This window comes from Sylvia atricapilla, chromosome 1 (genome assembly GCF_009819655.1).
Source record: "Sylvia atricapilla isolate bSylAtr1 chromosome 1, bSylAtr1.pri, whole genome shotgun sequence".
Taxonomy (NCBI): Eukaryota; Metazoa; Chordata; class Aves; order Passeriformes; family Sylviidae; genus Sylvia; species Sylvia atricapilla.
This window is the reverse complement of record NC_089140.1, coordinates 118,132,775-118,152,846: the sequence shown is the minus strand read 5'-3', so window position 1 is coordinate 118,152,846 and position 20,072 is coordinate 118,132,775. Positions and strand designations below refer to the sequence as shown.

Sequence of the window (20,072 nt, the reverse complement as noted above, 5' to 3'; positions counted from 1 at the left end):
CAGTGAGAGACACAAATGCTCTGGTACTTTAAAAACTAAGTTTCCCATTTGAAATTAAGCCATGAGTTCAGCCACTCAGATCATTAAGCTGCAAGTCCTGGACAACTCCCTCAGAGGCTTGGTCACTGGTTTGTTTTGAGGTGTTTTGCTAACTGAGATAATGCGTTATGGCTCTTCTGTACAGAACCCTGTGTCTGTAAAAGGGATTTACAAACATGCAGCAGCTTGTCCATCTTTGCTTCACACTGTGAGATCGAGTCATAAATCTTTCCCAAGAAGAAGCTCGCATTTAGAAAGTATAAATAAGAACAACATGACTTGCGGTACATCTCAAGCCCATAGAGAAAATTTCCTTGATTTTGGTGAACTTTGGCTCTGGCCCTCTAGACCCATCAGAGGTGTTGCATCTGAAAAAATTCCCCAGTTGCTTGTGCTATTATGGGATTTACTTCTTCCTCCCTGGCTGTAGGCCTTCTCTGTAGCTGTTGTTGAAATCAACGGTGCAATTCTCAGTGACTTCCGAGGCAAAAGGAGGATGGATTTCATGTGGGAAGGGATTCCACATGTAAAATGTAGCTTTACACCAGACTTTTCTCTCTTTCAGCTCTCTTCTGGAAATAGCCACTAGGTAACATTTGGACATTTTCACACTAAATTTCTCTAGCAGACAGTGAAATTTAGGAAATTACTTCACCTGCAGATTTGTTATGTATTATGTGCTCTCCCTGCTCCTTCACTGGGGATAACATCCTATGCCAGAACCAACACCCTGAAAAGGGGAACAGTGAAAAAAGCCAAAAGAGGAGTGTGTGTGCTGGCGTCCACAGCACCATACCCAGTCTCTGGGGTCTGTCCATCTCACAGCACCCCAGGGCTGTCTGATCCATCCCCTCAACAGGAAGATGTGCAGCACTTGGTTGCCACAGGAAAGACATGCCTCTGGGGTCATGTCTCCTCAGTGGCAGGATGGTGTCACCAGCCCCCCTCTGCTGGCACCACCGGGTTGGATGGACACATCCTCAGTGGGCAGGTAGGATGCCAGTCTGGAGTTATGTACATTTGAGTGGTTTCCAAAATCATTGCAACTGAGGGCAAGAGGAGCCTGTGGATTGGAGGGAAGAGAGTGCCTGTACACAACTCTGGCCATGCCAGGCACTTCCCTCGTTTTTGAAGCAGAAAACCAGGGCCATTTCTGAGGGCAATGTGCATGTTGGCTGTCCCCAGTGAGCAGATATATAACCTGAACAGGAAATAATGGTCCTGAAAATATCCTTCTGTTATGGGACTTTTTAAGAAACACCGAAAGTAGTATGTCTTGACTTTGGAGTTAGAGCTGGTTCTATAAAACAGCTTCTTTTCCCATATATTTAGCTGAATGAGATTTGATGTCAAAGGTGAGAATAGAAAGAAGATAATGTTTCACAACTGCGGGATCCAATTTTAAGCAAGGGAAGAACACTTTTAGATAGTTATATATTCACCAGCCTGTATAATTTAGTGGAATATTGTGACCCCCTTTAGACCACAGCATGCAAAAATAGCAAGTACACAGAACTGACAATGATTGGTGTAAAATTATCAATAAGGAGAAATTCAGCTGCTTCAGGCTTAAACTATGTCAAATCAGTGAGGTGCTAAGCTTAAGATCTAAAAGATCTGAACATACACTTCATTCCTGCCTCTTTATTTAAAGTCATGCCACGTGCTCTTAAAGCCCCTGTGCCTGGCACAGAAGAGAAGTTTCAGCCTTACCCCAATGAGCTGGTGAGGAGGACGGTCACTCCTTTGCTGCTTGCGTTCCCTGCCAAGACCTTGCTGCTCCCACAGTCCCAGTGCCTGTGCTGGTGTGCTGGCTCCCAGCCCAGTGCCAGCAGGGCAGTAGGGCCACACGCCAAGGGCAGGGTGGAATAAGCCAGCTGGCAGAAAGCTCTTGGCAGGGGACCAAAAGGAGGAGCTTTACCACAAGCCTGTGGGAGGAGGATAGAGGCTCTGGGACAGCCCAGGGACGGCCTTCCACTTCCAGTAGTCTTTACCCTTTGCCTTTGTCTCATGGGTTTGCAGCAATTGCAGGGAAAGACACAGAGCCTATGTGTGCTTCTAGGTGAGGCTCCTGGATTTGGAGTGACCTGCACCTTAACAACCATCAGAAAAATCTCCTAGCACTTTGTCTTGGCTCAGGATTTATAATTTATAATTGCCAGAGCTGGGTCCCAGCAAGCCACTGGCTGCCCTCCAAAGAGCACCTCTTCTCTGGGAAGGAGAACCCCATCTGTCTTGCCACCAACTTTCTCCCTGAGACCTGATAAAGAGCACTTCTGGGGCTCCCTCATAGGAGTGTTTCACATCCAGAAAAAGTGCTGCATGCAAGGAAAACTCCTGGGGCAGGGAGAGACAGCTAGTGTGTCCATAAATGGACTCAAGACTGTGTCTGGGAGGTAAACAGATGAGGGCAGGGAGAAGACCAGCTATACCAAAGGGAATATTATTGGAGGGAAAGATGATTTGAAGCTGTGAGAGACCAGCATGCTCTGTACAGGCCATAGGTATCTCCATGCACACAGTGCAGGCAGGTATCAACAGCCTATTGGAAGTAGCATAGAGGGACATTCTGCCTTGGTAGGAAATTACTCTCAGGTTACTCTTGATTAGCCAGAAGACAGCTATGAACACAGGCTGCAGAACTTATCACGTGGTTTTCTCACTGTGAGAGTCAGTGAGAAGCCCCAGCAGACCACTGGCCTGCCCTAGGACTCCGTGCGATAGCTCCGGTGGCTGTCCCCAATCAGTTGTGTCTTCTCCGTTACGTTAGTCGGCTGAAGCGTAATAGGAGTTTCTCCATCTAAATTGGAGAGGATAACAAAGATTACTTTAAGAACCCTTCACTTGCTACCAAAGTCAGATTTCTTGTTTGCACCACAACATTTCATTCATTGTTCTGGTTACAGCTTAATTTGGTTTCACAGACAGTTGTGTGGGTACCAGACTGCCCACACCAAGCCTCCAAATGCCTACAAATACTCCTATTTTCCATACAATAGCAGATTTCTGGGTGTTGCTGCTGCTGTTAGACTGGACTTTTGCTCTGCCTGGTGCTTTGCAGAGCTTTCAGGCTAAAGGTTCCTGCCTGTTCTAATAGCAAGTGCTTGTTCCTACAAATGGCTGAATATAATCAGTGCTGTTGTGAGTCAGCAAGCACTAACCTTGACAGTGTTTATGAGAATGGGACAGAAATGAGTCTTGAGGAAGGCAGAGTTAACAGTAAAGAAGGAGGAGAGTTAAAATGAAAAAATGCGTGAGCAGTAATAGTAATACACTTGAGAGGAGATATATCCTGAAGGATATATCCTGAAAGCCAGCTAGTTAAATAAAAATGTTAAATTGAATTTGAAGTCTTATGTAATGTATATGCAAGAGGACTCTGGGAATAACTGTTTTAATGGATTTGGAACTACCGAAACTTCATATTATCACTATATAAATTCTTACTGCTGTGTACTTTCTCACTCCGTGCAATTTTGTGTTTGCTTTTCCAATATATCTATAAAAAATTAATTTGTTGTAGAGTGGAGGGAGGTAGAAGTGAAGTCTTTACAGAGTTCCTTGGTGCCTAGTGTGTTCTATCTGATAAGGAACAAGGTTTGGCTGCCCTTCTCCTGGGCCTCTTTCAAACGCATGTTTTTTGGAGGGAGAGAAGTACTCAGGTCTCAGAGACTGACTTTTACAAGTTCAGCCATCTTTGTGAAATGTTTCATATGAAAAACTTTGGACTATCTATATCTTGATACTAACACAGTCTTCACAGTAATTGAATAAAAATTATTACTTTTTTTGCCAAATGACCAAATGTTCAGCAAAAAAAAATCTCATCTGACATTTCCTTCTGTTTACATGACAGTTGATGGGATGAATCATGGGCAAAAGATGTAATGTACAGGAGTAACTTAACCCAGAGCAGGAATCTAATTGCATGCCATACGGCTTCCACTCAGTGGGGGTAGAACAACTTTGACTCTGTCAAGGTGAAAGGCAAGAATGATTAAATGCCAAGCAGCTTCTCTGTATGGGCAATTCCATATTTAGACACAAGGTCAAAGACAGACATGTTTCATAACTTCTAAAAGTATATGAGTAATTAATGCTTCGAGCTCAGCTCAGGCTCATATTAGTTTGGCAGTTCCAATCCATTTTTAAGTTGCTGTGTGTTTTCTAGAGTTTTGAGCAGCATTCACTCCCACCCACTTGTGCCTTCAAGTTGTTCATTTTCTGGAAGATTGTTGATGGAGGGCAGAGATTAGCAGTTCATTTTGCCATGATACCCAGGTGTGCAACAGGAGAATAGGACCCACTGCAAATCTGTTGCGTTGCCTCCAGCTGATCTGCAGACAGCTCTTAGCTGACACTCTCACCAAGCATTTTGCTGCTTGCACCCTTTTAAGATTTATGATAGGGTATTTTAGCAGAACAGGGACCCATGGCATAATAAACTGTACAAATATAGTCTGCTAATGGCAAGCTGCAGAATGGAGGTGAGGCAGAATTCACAGTTTAAACTGCTTTCTATAGATAGCTCCTGCTCACTGTTCGCCTACATTTGTATCATATGGAGTGTGGAGGAGACAATGAAGTGATAAAAACTTATTGCTTCTGAGTTGGGAAAGTATTTTTCTACTCAGGTTCTTTTATTCTTTTTCTTTTTCTTTTTTTTTTTTTCTGTCCCAGAATTCATTTTCTGTAAAATAAAAGTTGGTCTAGAAATGCCTTGCTTTGTTCTTACAATAACTGAACAGAGGAGAACAGACTGCGCTGCCAAACTGCTTTGAGTGCATTCTTACAGCCTGAAGTACAAAGGCAATCCAAATTCTGATACCACCTCCTCCGGGAACACAAAAGTTAACAAAAATTTTGCCATCAACTTCAGTGGAAGCAAAATCTGTCAACCTGCCCCATGTATGTGGGAAAGTGATGAAGCGTTGCACGTGTCTGTGCTGCAGACGAGCAAGTGATACTTCCCTCTGCCAAGTGCATTTTGACAGGTTACCTGTAACATCATGGCATGATACCACAAATTACTTTATTTTGCACCTTTCTAATGTCATGTTTGATCTGAAACACTAAAAATGTCATGTTTAAAATGTAATAAACCAAACATAGCATTTAATTCTTGGTCATTTGCTCTATATTAGGTCAGAGTTTTCTGCTACAAATCAAGAGTTATGAGGAGAAATTGTTGTAAGCTAAGTATGTGCCAGGGCTTGCAAACCCCTAATTTCCTTTAGTTCTCGTGGTCATGTTACCCCTGGAAGTACAGGCTGTAAAATGAGGCTCTCAAGGGAGACACTGAACTAGCTGAGCACTAGAACTAGTCAAATTTATTTGACTAAAATCTTCTTCTAGAGGAATATAAATTCCCCTAGAAATTCTCTTTTGCTAGAGAAATAGCAGTTCAACAGAATTGAAGCTTTTGGCATGATTGTGTTGATTTCACTGGCAATTCACTTTGCTGTTACATTTTAGGGAATGGATCACTGAATCTTTTGCTTCACACTTCTTTCTTTTTCATTAATAATTATATTTTATGGTATGTTAGTTTGAGGAATAAAATCAACTGCGTAAAACCTTAATTTTGTTAATGAGAAATGTGAGGAACTGTAACACTGTTATAGTCATGTCAGTTTGATAGTTGAAGTCTAAATCTCAACTCTTTGGAGCAGCACAGCCAGCACCAGGCAGCTCACACTGAGCACAACTGCTAAGGGCTCAGTCTCAGAGGTTTTTAGCATCAGGAATTGTGATGCTTTATCAGTGATGTGTTCCTCAGAAAAGCAATGACTGATTAAAAGTATTTGGATAGTTTTTAGTGTGGCCTCAGCAAGAAATTCTGGTTAGCAATACTGTAGATGCTGGGGACAGCAGGAAGCAAAGAAATTAATTACTGGTTAGAATGCTCAGTTTGTGCTCAGAGGGCATGCAAAGAACTTGCATCCTAATAGAATCTCCTCTTCCAAAATTAAATCCTCTGCACAAGTGATTACAGTTTGTTTCTGAATTACATACAGGAACAGTTCTGTTATTTACCTAAAGGAAGGCATGAGTCTCAATTTCTATGGCTCAGCATTCAAAAATGCATAGTCTTTGCTATTCTAAAAGTCAGCTGTGTCTTTCTGGCCAGCATGTCTGAAGTTGGGGCAACAAGGGAAGAAGGAAGGGAGGATGCACGCTTTGATCTTGTTGTAATTCTTTTTTTTTTTTTTCTTTTTCTTTTTCTAAATGCACTGTCTGTTTTCCTTTCAGGTGCAGAAAAGATGCTCATGTTATCCTTTGTCACAAAGCTTTTATTTTTATTCCTTGCTCTTTTTAAAAATAAAGAGAATTCTACTTTACTGAGACTTGCTTGTTTTGATTAGGAGGAAAATGTAACTGAACAGGAGAGTAGGAAAGGTATAAACATCTAGCTTTCTTCAAACTCTACCTATATATTTAATATTGTCTTTCAAATACTTAAAATATGAAAATCCACATTGTGTTAATTTTTCAGACTGGTACTTTGCTAAGCATTCAAAATTAATATTTAAAATTTGTCTCAGTGAGACTCGCTGGGAGTAAAGGGATGTCAGGGGGGCCTAAAATTAAAGAATACCAATATCTTCTGGTAGCTGTGCCAGAAGGAGAGAGCAATTATTTTTGTGCCACTGGGGAATTTTATGCTGGATTTTGAGGGAGAATTTAAATTAAAAATAAACCAAATTAAAAATAAACTAACAAAATGGGCAGAAATTAGACACTCTGATTCTTCAAAGTTCTATCCTTCTACTTCATACTTGGCTTTGGTATCATAGACTCATGAAAAGCAAGACCCGTTTTAGATTAGCACTTTTCAGGTGCCTAATGGGATAGAGTTTATTAGGTTTGTCTCAAATAAGGTATTGTGGTTATAAAGTTTTTACTAGTAGTTTTTATTGCCTTTGCAGAGACTGATCAAGTATGATCAGTTTTTAAGCTGACTGTGCTTACCTTGATATGCCTCTAGGCAAAATCAATTTAAAAACACCACCACACGTTGGTGTTACAGTTATAAAAATAGCATTTGTTTCAACTACTACAAGTGTTTTGTTACATATTTATGGAAGGGTAGATTTGTGTGAAAAGTTGGGGGGGAAAAATTTCTTACTGCTAAGGGAACATGACATTTGCAATCTGGCAGTGCTATTTTAAGCATAATCAACGTAAGAATATAACACTATAAGATCTTCCATAACAATGGAAGAGAAAAAGAGTGAACTGACTTCTTAGGTTCTTCCTCATAAAAACCTCCATAATCTTAATCATAGATTATATAAATTTGCAACTGAAAAGTGTCCTCAGTCTTTCCCTGGTACCTTAGGTTCTTTTTGCTGGAGCAAGGGTCACTGCATTTCTCACCCTGTACATATCTATTCAGTCTGAGATGTTTCTGCTTCCCCTGAATATGAAGGCAAAACTGCCCCTCTGTGGCACACTAGGACAGAGCTCTTTGTTCAAAGCACGTATGCCACACTAGTGCCAAATTAAGAAATCACCTCCATCAACCCTAGGCATAGCCAAAACCTGAACATGCAGCTGGGGGAATGCAGCAAAGCCAAAAAAAGAGGTTGACCTGCTGTGAAGGTCATTTTGCTGCCATAGGCCCATGTTCTTGGCTTCTAAGTTCCCTGTTCCTCTTGCCCCTAAGTTAGCGCTTGCCTACTCCTCCATGAAGCACCCCAGAGAATTTAATGGGCCAGGAACTACATACATTTTTGAGAGGATTAATTTGCACCTGGATTTTATCCAAGGCCTGGGTAAGGTAGAATTGGTACTGCCAGTGCAGAAGAGAGTGAGCAATTTGAGGGCTCGATGGGACAGGGACAGGACCATGGGAGCTCCCATGCATACTCTTCTGGGTTACTGCACAACCTTACTGTTGGAAACTTTGCATATTTCTTGAAGCTTTCTCTTGAATGGATACAATATCTACCACAAGTAGGAATAAATTTTACAGAACTAAAGTCTGAATGACAGCTTATTCAGGTCAATCTGATGTGACAGGCATCAGTCCAGCAGAGCCTAATATATGAGGATCCTGGGTCATGGGATCTAGGATATGAAAGAATGTGGGCTTGGGGACTAGAGGGTGAACATTGTCTCTTAAAATAACCCCTAAGACTTTTATTGTGTGTCTCATATATGTATAGATATAGGAGCTATTTAGTTGTAAGTGCCATAAGTTTGGTTTTGCATCAATACATAATTTGGGAAGTTCCCTGGGTTGTAGTCTTAGCTAGAGTGAATTGGCATGTCTCCACTGAAGTCTGGAAGCAGCCTCAGCGCTGTGAGCAGAACACCTGGACTACAGGCTTTAAAGATTGTTTTGAACAGCTTTGCCACATGGTAAGCCCCTACAATACACACCTCTTTCCATGTCGTTCTTAATTTGCTCTTCCAAATCTTCTGGAGACACACAAAACTCCTGCTGTTCCCCTTCGGGTGCCTTAGGTTTACACTTTCCACAGCAACAGTTGAAGCAGCAGCAGAAGCAGCAGCAGAGGTAGCAGCCCGTCAGCAAACCACAGACTGCAAACAGGCCCTGGGTCAAACACAGCGGGATGAAAATCCTGTCAGCAGTGACCTTCTTCAAACTTGTGGCTGTCTCTTACAGCTGAAGGCACAATGTCAGAGGAACTCTGGTTCCTAAGTGCTTGGCACTCAGAGGAGTCCACCTGAGTCCCAGTGCCTGAACAAGGGCCAGATCTTCCAAAGCCCTCCTCACCCACAAGCTCCTACTTGTTACTTAGGACCACATCCACAAAGGAGACACCAACCAAAAGGCCTCCACATGCCCAACATTTCAAAGTCAGTTGTTCTGCTGATGGCCCTCAGAAAAACCCTCCAGGCAGTATGCAAAACCCCACCCACCTTAAAATGACTCATTTCCATCTTTAAAATGACTCATTTGCCCAAATCATTTTTGCAAACACTTATTTACTGGCAAGCTCTTGCCAATAACAAAGCTGAGAGAAAAAGAAGCAGAGACCCAAATGCATCCCACATAATTCTGGGCACTGAACTGAGGCATCTAGTTTAGGACTGTAGCTGCTATGGACTCCCCACACAGTCAAAGGGAAGTTAAAAGCCCTTCCAGGGGGAAATTCAGCCATAAGAGTATTTGAATTGCCCATTGTGGGTGTCTCTCTCTCTTCCCATTAGCCTGTGCAGGACCACACAGATGACATCTCCTAAATTATAATCCTCAGACTGTGGTTTCTTGATCTGGGGACTCAGGTAGCCAGAAGTTACCACCTTTGCTCACTCTTGTCCCCATGGCACAAAGCATAGAGGCTTCAGGAAAGCCAACACAATTGCCTGGGGCCATGACCAGAGATCTTACTAAGAGTCAAGAGCCAGAAAATTTAAATTTACAGAGCTTTCTTCCTTCAGACGAAGTCAGTGCCTGGGTTCACAGCACAGCTTTCCAGATGTTCAGGTGTGCTGCATCACAGCAATGGGACCTGTTGGAGGGGAGCCTTTAGGGTGACATTGCCAGTCTGTGCTCCATGGGGATGTGACAGCAGCCTGACTCCTGACCTAAGGTAGATCCAGGATTACATGGAGATGTTTGTGACACAGAAGTAATCTCCATGGACATCTCTTCATGGACATAGTGGTATAAGAGCAAAGAAAACACAGTGACATTCCTGGAAAGCAAATCAAAGCTGACGTGCAGAAATAAATGGAAAGAGGGTAGATTTAGACTAGCTATTAGGAAGAAATTCCTCATTGTGAGGGTGGTGAGGCACTGGAACAGGTTGTCCTGAGAAGTTATGAGTGCCCCATCCCTGGAGGTGTTTAAGACCAGGTTGAATCGATCTCTGAGCAACCTGGTCCAGTGGGAGGTCCCTCTGCACATGGCAGGGGGGTTGGAACTGGATGATCTTCCAAATCAAACCATTCTATGATTCTCTGAATGTGTGGGTAAGAGCAGCATAGCTTTGTGGCCACCAGGTATATGTGGAGGTACAGCTAGGCTTTAGCATTATAGTTATCCAGTCTGTCCTTTGCTAACTAGTTGTTATATTCCTAGGACAACGTGCTGCTGAGGAAGAAAGCAAGCAAACTTACTTTCTTGACAACAAAATGACTTGTTGTCAATTGTCAAACTATTGACAACAGAGCTATGCAAATAGTATTATGTATGCATGTCTGAGCTAACATCAGTGGGGGCCAACTGGAGCATCTTTGAAGATAATAAGACTATTTATATGCCTAATACTAATATAAGCATGTATCTAGAGTGAGCAAGGTAGTTTTAAATTAAAAGAAGGACACTAATTTTTGTCTTAAAATGCTTTCCTTCTAATGGACACCCAAAATGGTGCCATAATCCCTGAAATAAGTTATCTGACTGTTTATCATTTATGCCGTAATGGAAAATATATCACCACAATGTATAGCTTGAAAAAAAATACAGAATGAAAGTGTTTAGAGGGGAAAACACATTGAGTTTATTCATGATACTGTTAATGTTTCAACATTTCTTGTGCTTATATGATTATAGTTATTTAATCAAAAAATCAGTTTACTGATGTCATCAATAAACAGTCTCCATGGTAGAGGGTGAATTGGGTTTTGCTAAAACAGTTAAATAAACAACCCCTATGTCTGCCAGTGGAGAAGCAATTCCAGTTCCCATTACCCATGTCTGCATGTTCCAAGTTTAATATGCCTGCTAAAAAGTCGAGCACTCTGAAAAAGGACTGTAATTTTCATTTTTCATTTCTCTTTTCATTTGAGTTTCCTTACTGCTAATGATAAAACTCCTCACAACTGTCAGATTTTCCCAGGATGCATGTGCCGGGAAGAGAAATGTTTGCAGTCAATGAGGAAGATAACAAGCCAAGGCTATGGTCCCTACTGTCCTTCACCAGAATGGAGGAAATCAGGAGTCCAGAGGTCATCTGCAGATGATGCCTCAGACTCAAATAGTATTGTGATGACCAATATAAAAATTTCAAATTGACCCAGCACTTGTGCATGAGTTAAAAATAAATGAGAAATAGTAAGCTCATCTTGTAAAAAAACACTTGGCCTCTTAATACTTTGGGAGTGGTAGGTTTTGTGTTTGGGGAGACATAGAGAGACCACCTGTGATAATCCTCAAATGACTCTATATACATATTCTGACATTTTTTACAAAATTCTTGAAAACCAGTGATTACTTTGCTCTTCAGCATTTCTTGTCTCACCTCTGGGATAGAGCTTGCTTGAAGCAATCCTCACATTTCTCCTTTAGTTGTTAGGGACTTATTAGCTTATCTCTGTACTCCCCACTGCTCTCTTTATGAGTCAAAGCCACAGTGGTTATTTCTGTACCTGATTTTATGACCCCAGCAGATTTTATACTCCATAAAATCTCCATTAAAGATCACCAAATAAAAGAAAAATAGCAGGGGAAAAAAAGTGAATAAATTATTTTTGCCAAAATCTGTTAGGGGCATCAACACCGTTGCCTTCTTCAGTGCTAAGGCCACCTAACTGTGACAAAGAGGCAGAAGGAGAGGGTGGACAGCAAAGACAGGGGGGATGATCCATCAGGAGATGACAGCAGCTATGGTGCGGTGTCCAGCCTGCAGCAGGAGGCAGCTAGAGCAGCTGCAAGCAGGCAGCCTCCAACCAGCCTCTGAGGGGCAGCACCTTTGGAAGTTTAATTCAAACACCAGTACTTTATTCATTGGTTTCATGCAGTGTTCTGCATTTGGGCAGCTTCTGGCTCATCCTGATTCAGAAGTCAGATTATGGTTTCACAGACCCCCAAAGTGCCCAAGTGACTTCCCAGCTTAACAGGGGAATGTGGGGCAATGAAGCACTGGCCTGTTCCTTGCTGAACAAAGAAATCTGTGTTCCACAGTTCTCAGATAAAAACTGTCATAGCGTGCTTGCTTCAAACAGTACAGATCACCTTCCTATGTATTCCAGCTCAGTCCAGCAGAGTGCTTTCCTGTGCTTCTGTGGCTGGAAACAAGTGCGGACTGCATGGATTTTACACATTTGCAATTCTGTTTGTTGCATATCTGTAATATTTCAGTATTTGCAGAAACACTTGAATTTGATATGTGAAAATATCAGAAGACACCAACATAATTAGGGAACAAATGAACCCAACTCCTTCAAGACTAGAACAGCCCCTTATGTGATTCTTCTTGAGCAATAGCAGGGTTTTGATGTATCATTCTCTTCCTGTCCTACTCTCTTCCTCCATTCCACTCTTCTAACCTTTTGTCTGAGTTCCTTTCTCTCACTCAGTCACCAGGGCACGTATATAATGCTGTATAATGCTGTAATCACAGTGTTATTATTATTATTATTATTATTATTATTATTATTATTATTGCTTACTTATGTTGTGTGCTATATATAGCAAAAAAGACAGCTAAAGTTGTACTGTAGTAATTTATTAATTGGTTGTCACATAAATGGGACTACTTGTATTTGAATAGTGAGTCATTTTTATTTAGTCATTACAGAAAAGAAAGTCAAAATTAACCTGGAGCACTAGATTCAAATCTAATTAATGTCTTAAACTGTTACAAAACATGAACTATAATTATATACCAGGTTTAAAAAAAGACAAAACTTTCCATATTAGTGCTAGTCTGACCTTACTTTACCATCTGCCACTGTCGATTTTCCAGATAATATTGTTTTATTAAGTTTTTAGTTTAGAGTTAGATCATACTATTTTTAAGCCTGTAGAGAGATCGTGTTTTTCAGGGAGTTCCTTGTGTATGTAATTGTCAGCGTGCATTGTAACATTTGATTTCCAAAAGAAAATAACAGCTTACCTTTGCCCACCAGCTTGAGAGCATGAAGTAGGTGTTAACATTTTCCTCACCAAACTGTTCTGCCACATAGAGCCCTAATGATCCATACTTGTCATATATGTTTCGCTTGGACAGATCAGTCAGGGTTGCATGAGCATTGTTGATCTCTTTAAATTTTTCTGCAGCCTCTGGATTGTCTGGATTCTTGTCAGGATGATATTTCAGAGCCAATTTTCTTAAATATGAGACATGAACAAAAAAAAGAGGGAAAACAAGTCATCTGTATTTGTGCATGTATACAGACAGAAAACATTACAAAAAACTTTTTCAGAGAGTTATAATAATTCTGAACTGTGTGTTCAGCCTTCTTTTTTCCAGCTCTGATGTACTCAGTGGAAGAAAAGTGACACAAAGGAACCAAACATGAAAGTTTTGATGAAAGAGGTGTGCCTATTACACTGAGAATGAACTTTGTGTATTGATACCTAGTCAGCTACTGTGTTAAAGCAGACAGTGATATATGATGAAAGCACAGATTGCAATATGATAATAAATCACAGGCATTTGTTGCATTATGACTGCCAACTCATTTACATCATTTAGCAGGTTTTAGCAAAGATAAAGATTTTTTAAAGGTTGTTTAAAAACATGATGATCACACTGCTTATCCAGGCAACTTTATTTTCTTTATAGTGAAGGAAATTCTGTATTCAATTGCCTATCAATAGTAGCTACATTAAAATATTGTAAACAGTGTCTGTGTTTGCAGAAGCCCAGACAGTGATGATGGAGAACAGTTAGGAGTTGCAATAGAAGGAGAGCATCTTTTCGAAGCACAAGGTGGAAAAGCAAAATGACTTAATCCCGGTTTCAAGTGCCTGTCTTTTGGCCTAATTCCCCACTGCTGCACTTCTGAGAAAATCCTTAAAGCATTTAAAGGGAATTGTCATAGGAACCATCATAGAATGGTTATTTTCATAGGATCATGGAGTGGTTAGGGTTGGAAGGAACCTTAAAAATCATCTAGGTATGCCCCCTCCCATCATGGGCGTGGACAACTTCCACTAGACCAGGTTGTACAAAGCCCCATCCAGCCTGGCCTTGAAGACTTCCAGGGATGGGGAATCCACAGCTTTCCTGACCAAGCTGTTTCAATGCCTCATGACCCTGACAGTAAAGAATTTCTTCCTAATATTCAATCTAGACATATCCCTTTTTAGTTTAAAGCCCCTTGTCCTATTCATTCAAGTCCTGGTAAAAAGTTCCTTTTCAGCTCTCTTGCAGGACCGCTTTAGGTACTGGAATGTTCTCTAAGGTCTCTCTGGAGCCTTTTCTTATCCAGGCCAAACAACACCAACTCTCTTAGCCTGTCTCCATCTCTCTGATCATCCTCATGCCCATTCTCCGGACTTGCTCCAGCAGGTCCATGCCCTACATATCTTGGGGTGTCCAGAGCTAAATGCAGTAATCCCTGTGTGGCATGAGAGTGGAGTAGTCTCAACTAGTTTGGGCTGCTTATGTCATGGGAAGCCAAAACTAGAACAGTGTTTGACACTGCTTTTTTCTCCCTGACTGTACTCAGCACTATGGCATTTGAGGACAGGTACAGCTTGAAAAGTCCTGTGTATGACTCTTGGCTCACTGCACTGGGGAAGCACAGCATCGAGAAAAAACGGTTTGCTTCCAACCATCTTGAAGCATGGTAGTGTGAACTCACACACACTTGCAAAACAAGCATAGACAGAAGTGTATATTTTCAAAAATCACCACTCCCAGTAAAGAACTTGCAGTCTCCAGGACATTTATTTAATGACTAGTGCTGACCTCTAGTGGCTCTAAAGTGATATAGTAGTGTTTTAAGCTGATTGAATCACAGCCAAGATATGTTTCATTTTGTAAATAACCTCTCAAAATATTTTGAGAGCTGGCCATAATTTCTATGACCAAAAATACTATTTGTGGTGTGAAGGCAGTGTGCCTACCCTTCCTCTAACAAATTCAACCTCAGACTAGAATCATACTTGATTTCCTTCTGAAGTCAAAGTACAGGTTACTCCTCCAGTACTGCTTTGTTCCTGAAGACAGTTCCTGCCTGGAAGACATTCTGCCAATATGAAGATTGATATGAGCCTGGGAACAGCTTCTGCCACCTATCTCTTCAATTCTGTTGAACTCAAGTCACAGAATCATAGGTCATAAACAACTCCTTAAACATGTGTCTAGCATGTTCAGTCATATTTAATACACTGTGCATATTGCACCTTAAACACAGAGTTTTGATCATGTTTAACATGTGCCCTAAACACAATAAAAAAAATAAATATGAGAAATGAAAAAACAAGCTAAGTCTTGCATGACTAATGACATTATGTGTCATCCAAGTATTTAAGTAAATTATGCAATCTATCCCGTTTCTTACCTGAAAACAAGCCTCAACAATTAGGTAAGGTTAAAAAAAAAAAAAAAAAAAAAAAAAAGGAAGTATCACTTTTGAAAACCCATGTATGTTTGCAGGCATTGGACAATCAATTTTCAGCCTTCCTTTTTTTTCCCAGAGACCCAAAGACATCTTCGGTCTGACCTACATCCCAAACCATCTTATAAAAAATAAGAATTTGAACAGAATGTAGTTTTAAAGAGAGGGAACACATTAGTTCAAATGTCACTTTACATGGCATTGTTTTAGACTACTAACAGAATAACTCTCAGCAATTAGCGAAAGACAATTTATGGTCTTATTTTGATTTTGGGACAAATGTCTTCACTAAAAAGAGTACATTACCAAAATGATTCCCTGTGCACTGAAATGACATATACTAATTGGAGATGATTTAGCAATGGGAAAAAGATCTAGATATTAGCAATGCAATTCATACGAGCGAGACAAAGGACTCTGCTAGGTCCAAAGCAAGAAACAATAAGAATAAGGAGAAAAATTATGTGACACAACACAAAGTAATAGCTACATGGTAGTGTGGGTACCTGTGGGTTCCTGGAAAAGTGACATTCCCAGTTATGTAATAAACAGGGCTCATTATGACAAAAAAATAAGACAAAAAAGTAGACAGTGAAATGACAAAAAGGAGTTTGTAGGCTACTTCCTGTGCCAAAACCACGGGTTTATGTCCATTCATATTTTTCTCGTGGTGAATTGCCTTCACCACCATAGGATCACTGCCCACTACAGCCCTCCACAGCAGCAAGCAAGTTTGGGAGAGAAAAGTGACAACAAACAGAGAAACAGCTATCCCACAAGATGAATAACTGTGCCTTAGATAGATAAGGCACACTTGTGGAAATGAGGTCAGTGAAATAAACTCAAGACCTCTGTCACTGGGAGGCTTAGGCTGAAAAGAGTCAAGTCAGACTCTGATACAGGGCCGGGTCTGATCAGGGTGCTTTTGAATGAAGATGGCATTGTTTTGAAAACAGGAAAATATGTTCAATAGGGTCATATATGACAACACTATGAAGTATCAAATATTATGAGCAATACATCCCCATGCTTCCTTCGATAGCTCAGCTGGTAGAGCGGAGGACTGTAGGTTCCCTTGCACGGCCATCCTTAGGTCGCTGGTTCAACTCCGGCTCGAAGGAGTCATCTTTTGCCTCTGGCACTCATCCTGCACTGCCACTGCTGCCATTTCTGGCCCTGCCCAGGAGGCTTCCCTTCAAAGGTCTGTCCAGGCACAAGCTCTTGCCTGAGGTTGGGAGGATGACCAGACAAGGTATTTTTGTGAACCCTTGGGCAGGGGATGGTGGTTCTGAGCTCTGGAGTTGGCAGGGGTCACCTCCAACAGGAAGGTGAGTGAGTGTGTGGTAGTGTGAGAGTGAAGATCATTAGGGGGGGGCTTAGGCTTTGGTTTCAGGGCATCCTGGTGCAGGGCTGGGTGCCCGGGAGGGGAGAGACCTCCTTCAGAGGTCATAGGGTGGGGAATTAGCTCAAGTGGTAGAGCGCTCGCTTTGCATGTGAGAGGTAGCGGGATCGATGCCTGCATTCTCCAATGTTTTTCATTCCCCTTGTGTGGAAACAGGGCCCTTTGTCAGGGATCCATCTATTCTCTGGGGGCTGTGGGGAGATATATGGTGTGCCTCAGATTTACAGAGGAGGATGACATCCACGGTTGTATCAAGACTACTGTGGGCAGTTTGCCAGAAGAATTGATCTTTTCCCTCTTTCCTTGACAGTTCTCAAGTATTAAGCAAAGTACAGAAAAGGACATTAATAGTATAGAGAACTCTCTGGAAGTCTACTCAGAATTTCAAGGAATTCTCTTTAAAGATAGGTTGTTGTGGTTTGAAAACATACTAAGTAAGAGGCTCTAAGTCAGAAATAAAATTTAATGAGAAGAAAAGGAAAAAAATAAAATAAAATAAAATAAAAAAAAATAAAATAAATGCAACAATACAAAAAGAAAAACCACTGACAGAGTCAGAATACAACCTGATCAGGGTGATGGAAGCAGTCCAGATGAGATGGTCTTCCTGAAGCAGTGATCTCGTAGAAAGATCTGGTAGCTCCAGTCCTCTGGGAATCCAGTGGGTGAAGGCTGCTTCTATTGTCCCAAATACAAGCTTATATCCAGGTGAGAATGCTTGACTCCTCCCTGTGGGGGGAGCATCTCACAATGGGATGATGAGTCATACAGGGGGTCCTTGATGGCCCATTAAAGAGAGATAGCTCCCGGATGGAGTTATCTATGAGTCATGCACAAGGCATTGATGGGCCATTAACTGAAGATGGTGATAGAATACATCCTAAACTACAACCCAGGACATAGGCTTAGGAGAGTAGAAGCTTTCAGTTTGCATAAAGAGATGTTCAGATGACTTACACATCATGTTCCAGCACTCTGTTACTGAACACGAGAATGGCTGTCATTTTGTTTTTTTCTTAAGCTTGAGCAGAGGGCTGAAGACAGCACAGTGAAAGGGAATCAGGGGAAAATGCACCAGGATATGGGTAAGCTCTGTGGGGCCGTGAGGAATTCCATCTGTAGAAGTTGACATCCAAGGAGCTTATGGAGCATTTCTGTGGTTTATATGACTGATAAGTTGAACAAGGTTCTGTGATGTTGGAGCTGAGGCTGTTTGAAGAAGGATGTGGTAATAGAGGCATGATGGTGCAGTGTGGCTGGGAAGAAATGCTGTCTGAGTGTGTGCTGGAGAAGGTCTCCCTGGGCATGTCCCCATGCTTCCTTCGATAGCTCAGCTGGTAGAGCGGAGGACTGTAGGTTCCCTTGCATGGCCATCCTTAGGTCGCTGGTTCAACTCCGGCTCGAAGGAGTCATCTTTTGCCTCTGGCACTCATCCTGCACTGCCACTGCTGCCTTTTTCTGGTCCTGCCCAAGGGGACTCCCCAGAATGAGCTGCCCAATCATGATCTCTTGCCTAAGCTGTGGGAGACATCTGGCCAAGGCAATTTTGGTGAAACCCTTGGTCAGTGGATGGTGATTCTGACCATGGGAGTTGTCTGCAGCCACTTCCAGCAGCAGGAAAGTGAGTGGATGAGTTGGTGGTATGAGAGTGAGGCCAGTGAGAGGCCCAGGCTTTGGTTTTCAGGGCATCCTGGTTCAGGGCTGGGTGCCTGGGAGGAGAGAGGACCTCATTCAGAGGCCTTAGGGAGGGGAATTAGCTCAAGTGGTAGAGCGCTCGCTTAGCATGTGAGAGGTAGTGGGATCGATGCCCGCATTCTCCAATGCTTTTCATTCCCTTTGTCTTGACCTGCGCTGCAGAGAGAACAGTATCAAGGACTAGCCCATGGCAACATGGGCTGCAAATTGAAGAAACAGATTCTCTTACTTTGTTCTTAGTATGATGGAAAGGATCCAGATTATTGAGCCCATCCTTGGGCCTCCATGTATAAGACAGACATTGACCAAGTGCAAAGAGCTCAGAATAATGCCACCGGAACACATGGAAGTAGGTGCGCTTGCTCTTCGAGGAGAAGTCGTTGAATGTGGCTTCATGCAGATCCTGAAGAAGGAAGGTCTGTGTGGGAGATAAGCAAGCACTTATCAAAATATCTATTAGGAGCTTATTGCTTCAGCAGTTAGGCCTTTGACTGTGCTGATAAATGGAGGAAAGAAAAACAAGAGGCCACAACTGAAGCAGCAGAGGTTCCAGTTTTTTCTCCTCTATGAGAGAATGAAAACCTAAAAAGAGTTAGTGTCGCAAACACTTAGTAGCAGAGGAAAGGACTGTTTCCATGCCGATGAGATATGGTGCAGTTAGAAAAGAGCATCCTCTGATGCAGGATAACACTTTCCTTGGACCAACTTCCTTACTTTGGGTGACTGTCTCTAAAACCAGGTATGAGACAGCATTGCACTTGTCTCTCTGACATCTGTGAAGGGAATCAAAACCATAAGGCTTCCCCCAGTCTCTTGAAAAGTTTGAGAATAACAAAGTGTGCATGCATGAGGGCTAGGCTATAAATAACACAACTGAGAGGGGTTGGGTGTGCAATCGCCATCCAAAGGAACTGGACTAGGGGCAGCACTGGAATTCTCACTGGTGATCCAGATCTCTTCCTCTATGCTTATCTTCTTCTCCTCTTTCTTTCTTCTTCTCTTCCTCTTCTTAAAAGTTTAAATTGCTGCTCCCATGGGCTGTTCAGAAAAGTTTAAATCATTGCTGCCATGGGCCATTCACCTTATTATAAGATTTAATCTTATTCAACTTATAATAATGTCTAAATTGCTGCTGCCATAAATGAAATTTTCTAATTGATTGTTCAGCATAATTTTGCCTTAATTTACCCCAAAGGTATCCTGAATGTTAGTTATCCCCAGGACTGCCCTTTAGGAACCTGACGTTTTATGGCTATCCCAGACCAAATGATCCAGGACCTCTCAGCATCTGACACCTCTTCAGGTTAGTCAGGTGGGAGAAGAATGTTGCTCTGGAGTGCTGTGCAGTCTCCATGCTTGGAAGTTGGCATGATCTGACTGGCTGAAGTCTTGAGCAAGATGATGAGATCCCTCATCTAGGGCTGCTTGGAGGAGAAGGTGGACGTAGAGATGCCTTGAGGACTCATTGAAATTGATTGCTTTGAGAACACAAGCATGGAGGCAGAACAGAGAAAAGACTATGATACTCTATTGGTATCTGCTGGTATAGTGAAGAGCTGCTGGTTCTCTCATGTGGTGACCATTACATCTTATGTGGGCATTAAGTGCCTGAATAGGCCCTCACCAGCCTCATATGGGGTTTCCACCTCCAATCGTCAGCACAGGA

At 42.0% G+C, this 20,072-nt stretch overlaps 1 protein-coding gene and 2 non-coding genes across 3 annotated transcripts in view; 2 read left to right on the top strand and 1 right to left on the bottom strand.

Moving 5' to 3' along the window:
* Positions 1-2,744: 2,744 nt before the first annotated feature.
* Positions 2,745-20,072, bottom strand: part of DNAJC5B (DnaJ heat shock protein family (Hsp40) member C5 beta) — a 29,178-nt gene continuing 11,850 nt past the window's right edge. Inside the window, exons 2-4 of the mRNA XM_066333970.1 lie at positions 12,855-13,068; positions 8,428-8,602; positions 2,745-2,839 (exon numbers count right to left, since the gene is read on the bottom strand). Coding sequence (XP_066190067.1) covers positions 2,745-2,839; positions 8,428-8,602; positions 12,855-13,068 — 484 coding nt within the window. The remainder of the gene's footprint in view (positions 2,840-8,427; positions 8,603-12,854; positions 13,069-20,072) is intronic.
* Positions 16,342-16,430, top strand: TRNAY-GUA (transfer RNA tyrosine (anticodon GUA)). The gene is given in 2 exon segments: positions 16,342-16,378; positions 16,395-16,430. It is a non-coding gene; the product is annotated as a tRNA-Tyr (tRNA).
* On the top strand, positions 18,031-18,119 carry TRNAY-GUA (transfer RNA tyrosine (anticodon GUA)). The gene is given in 2 exon segments: positions 18,031-18,067; positions 18,084-18,119. It is a non-coding gene; the product is annotated as a tRNA-Tyr (tRNA).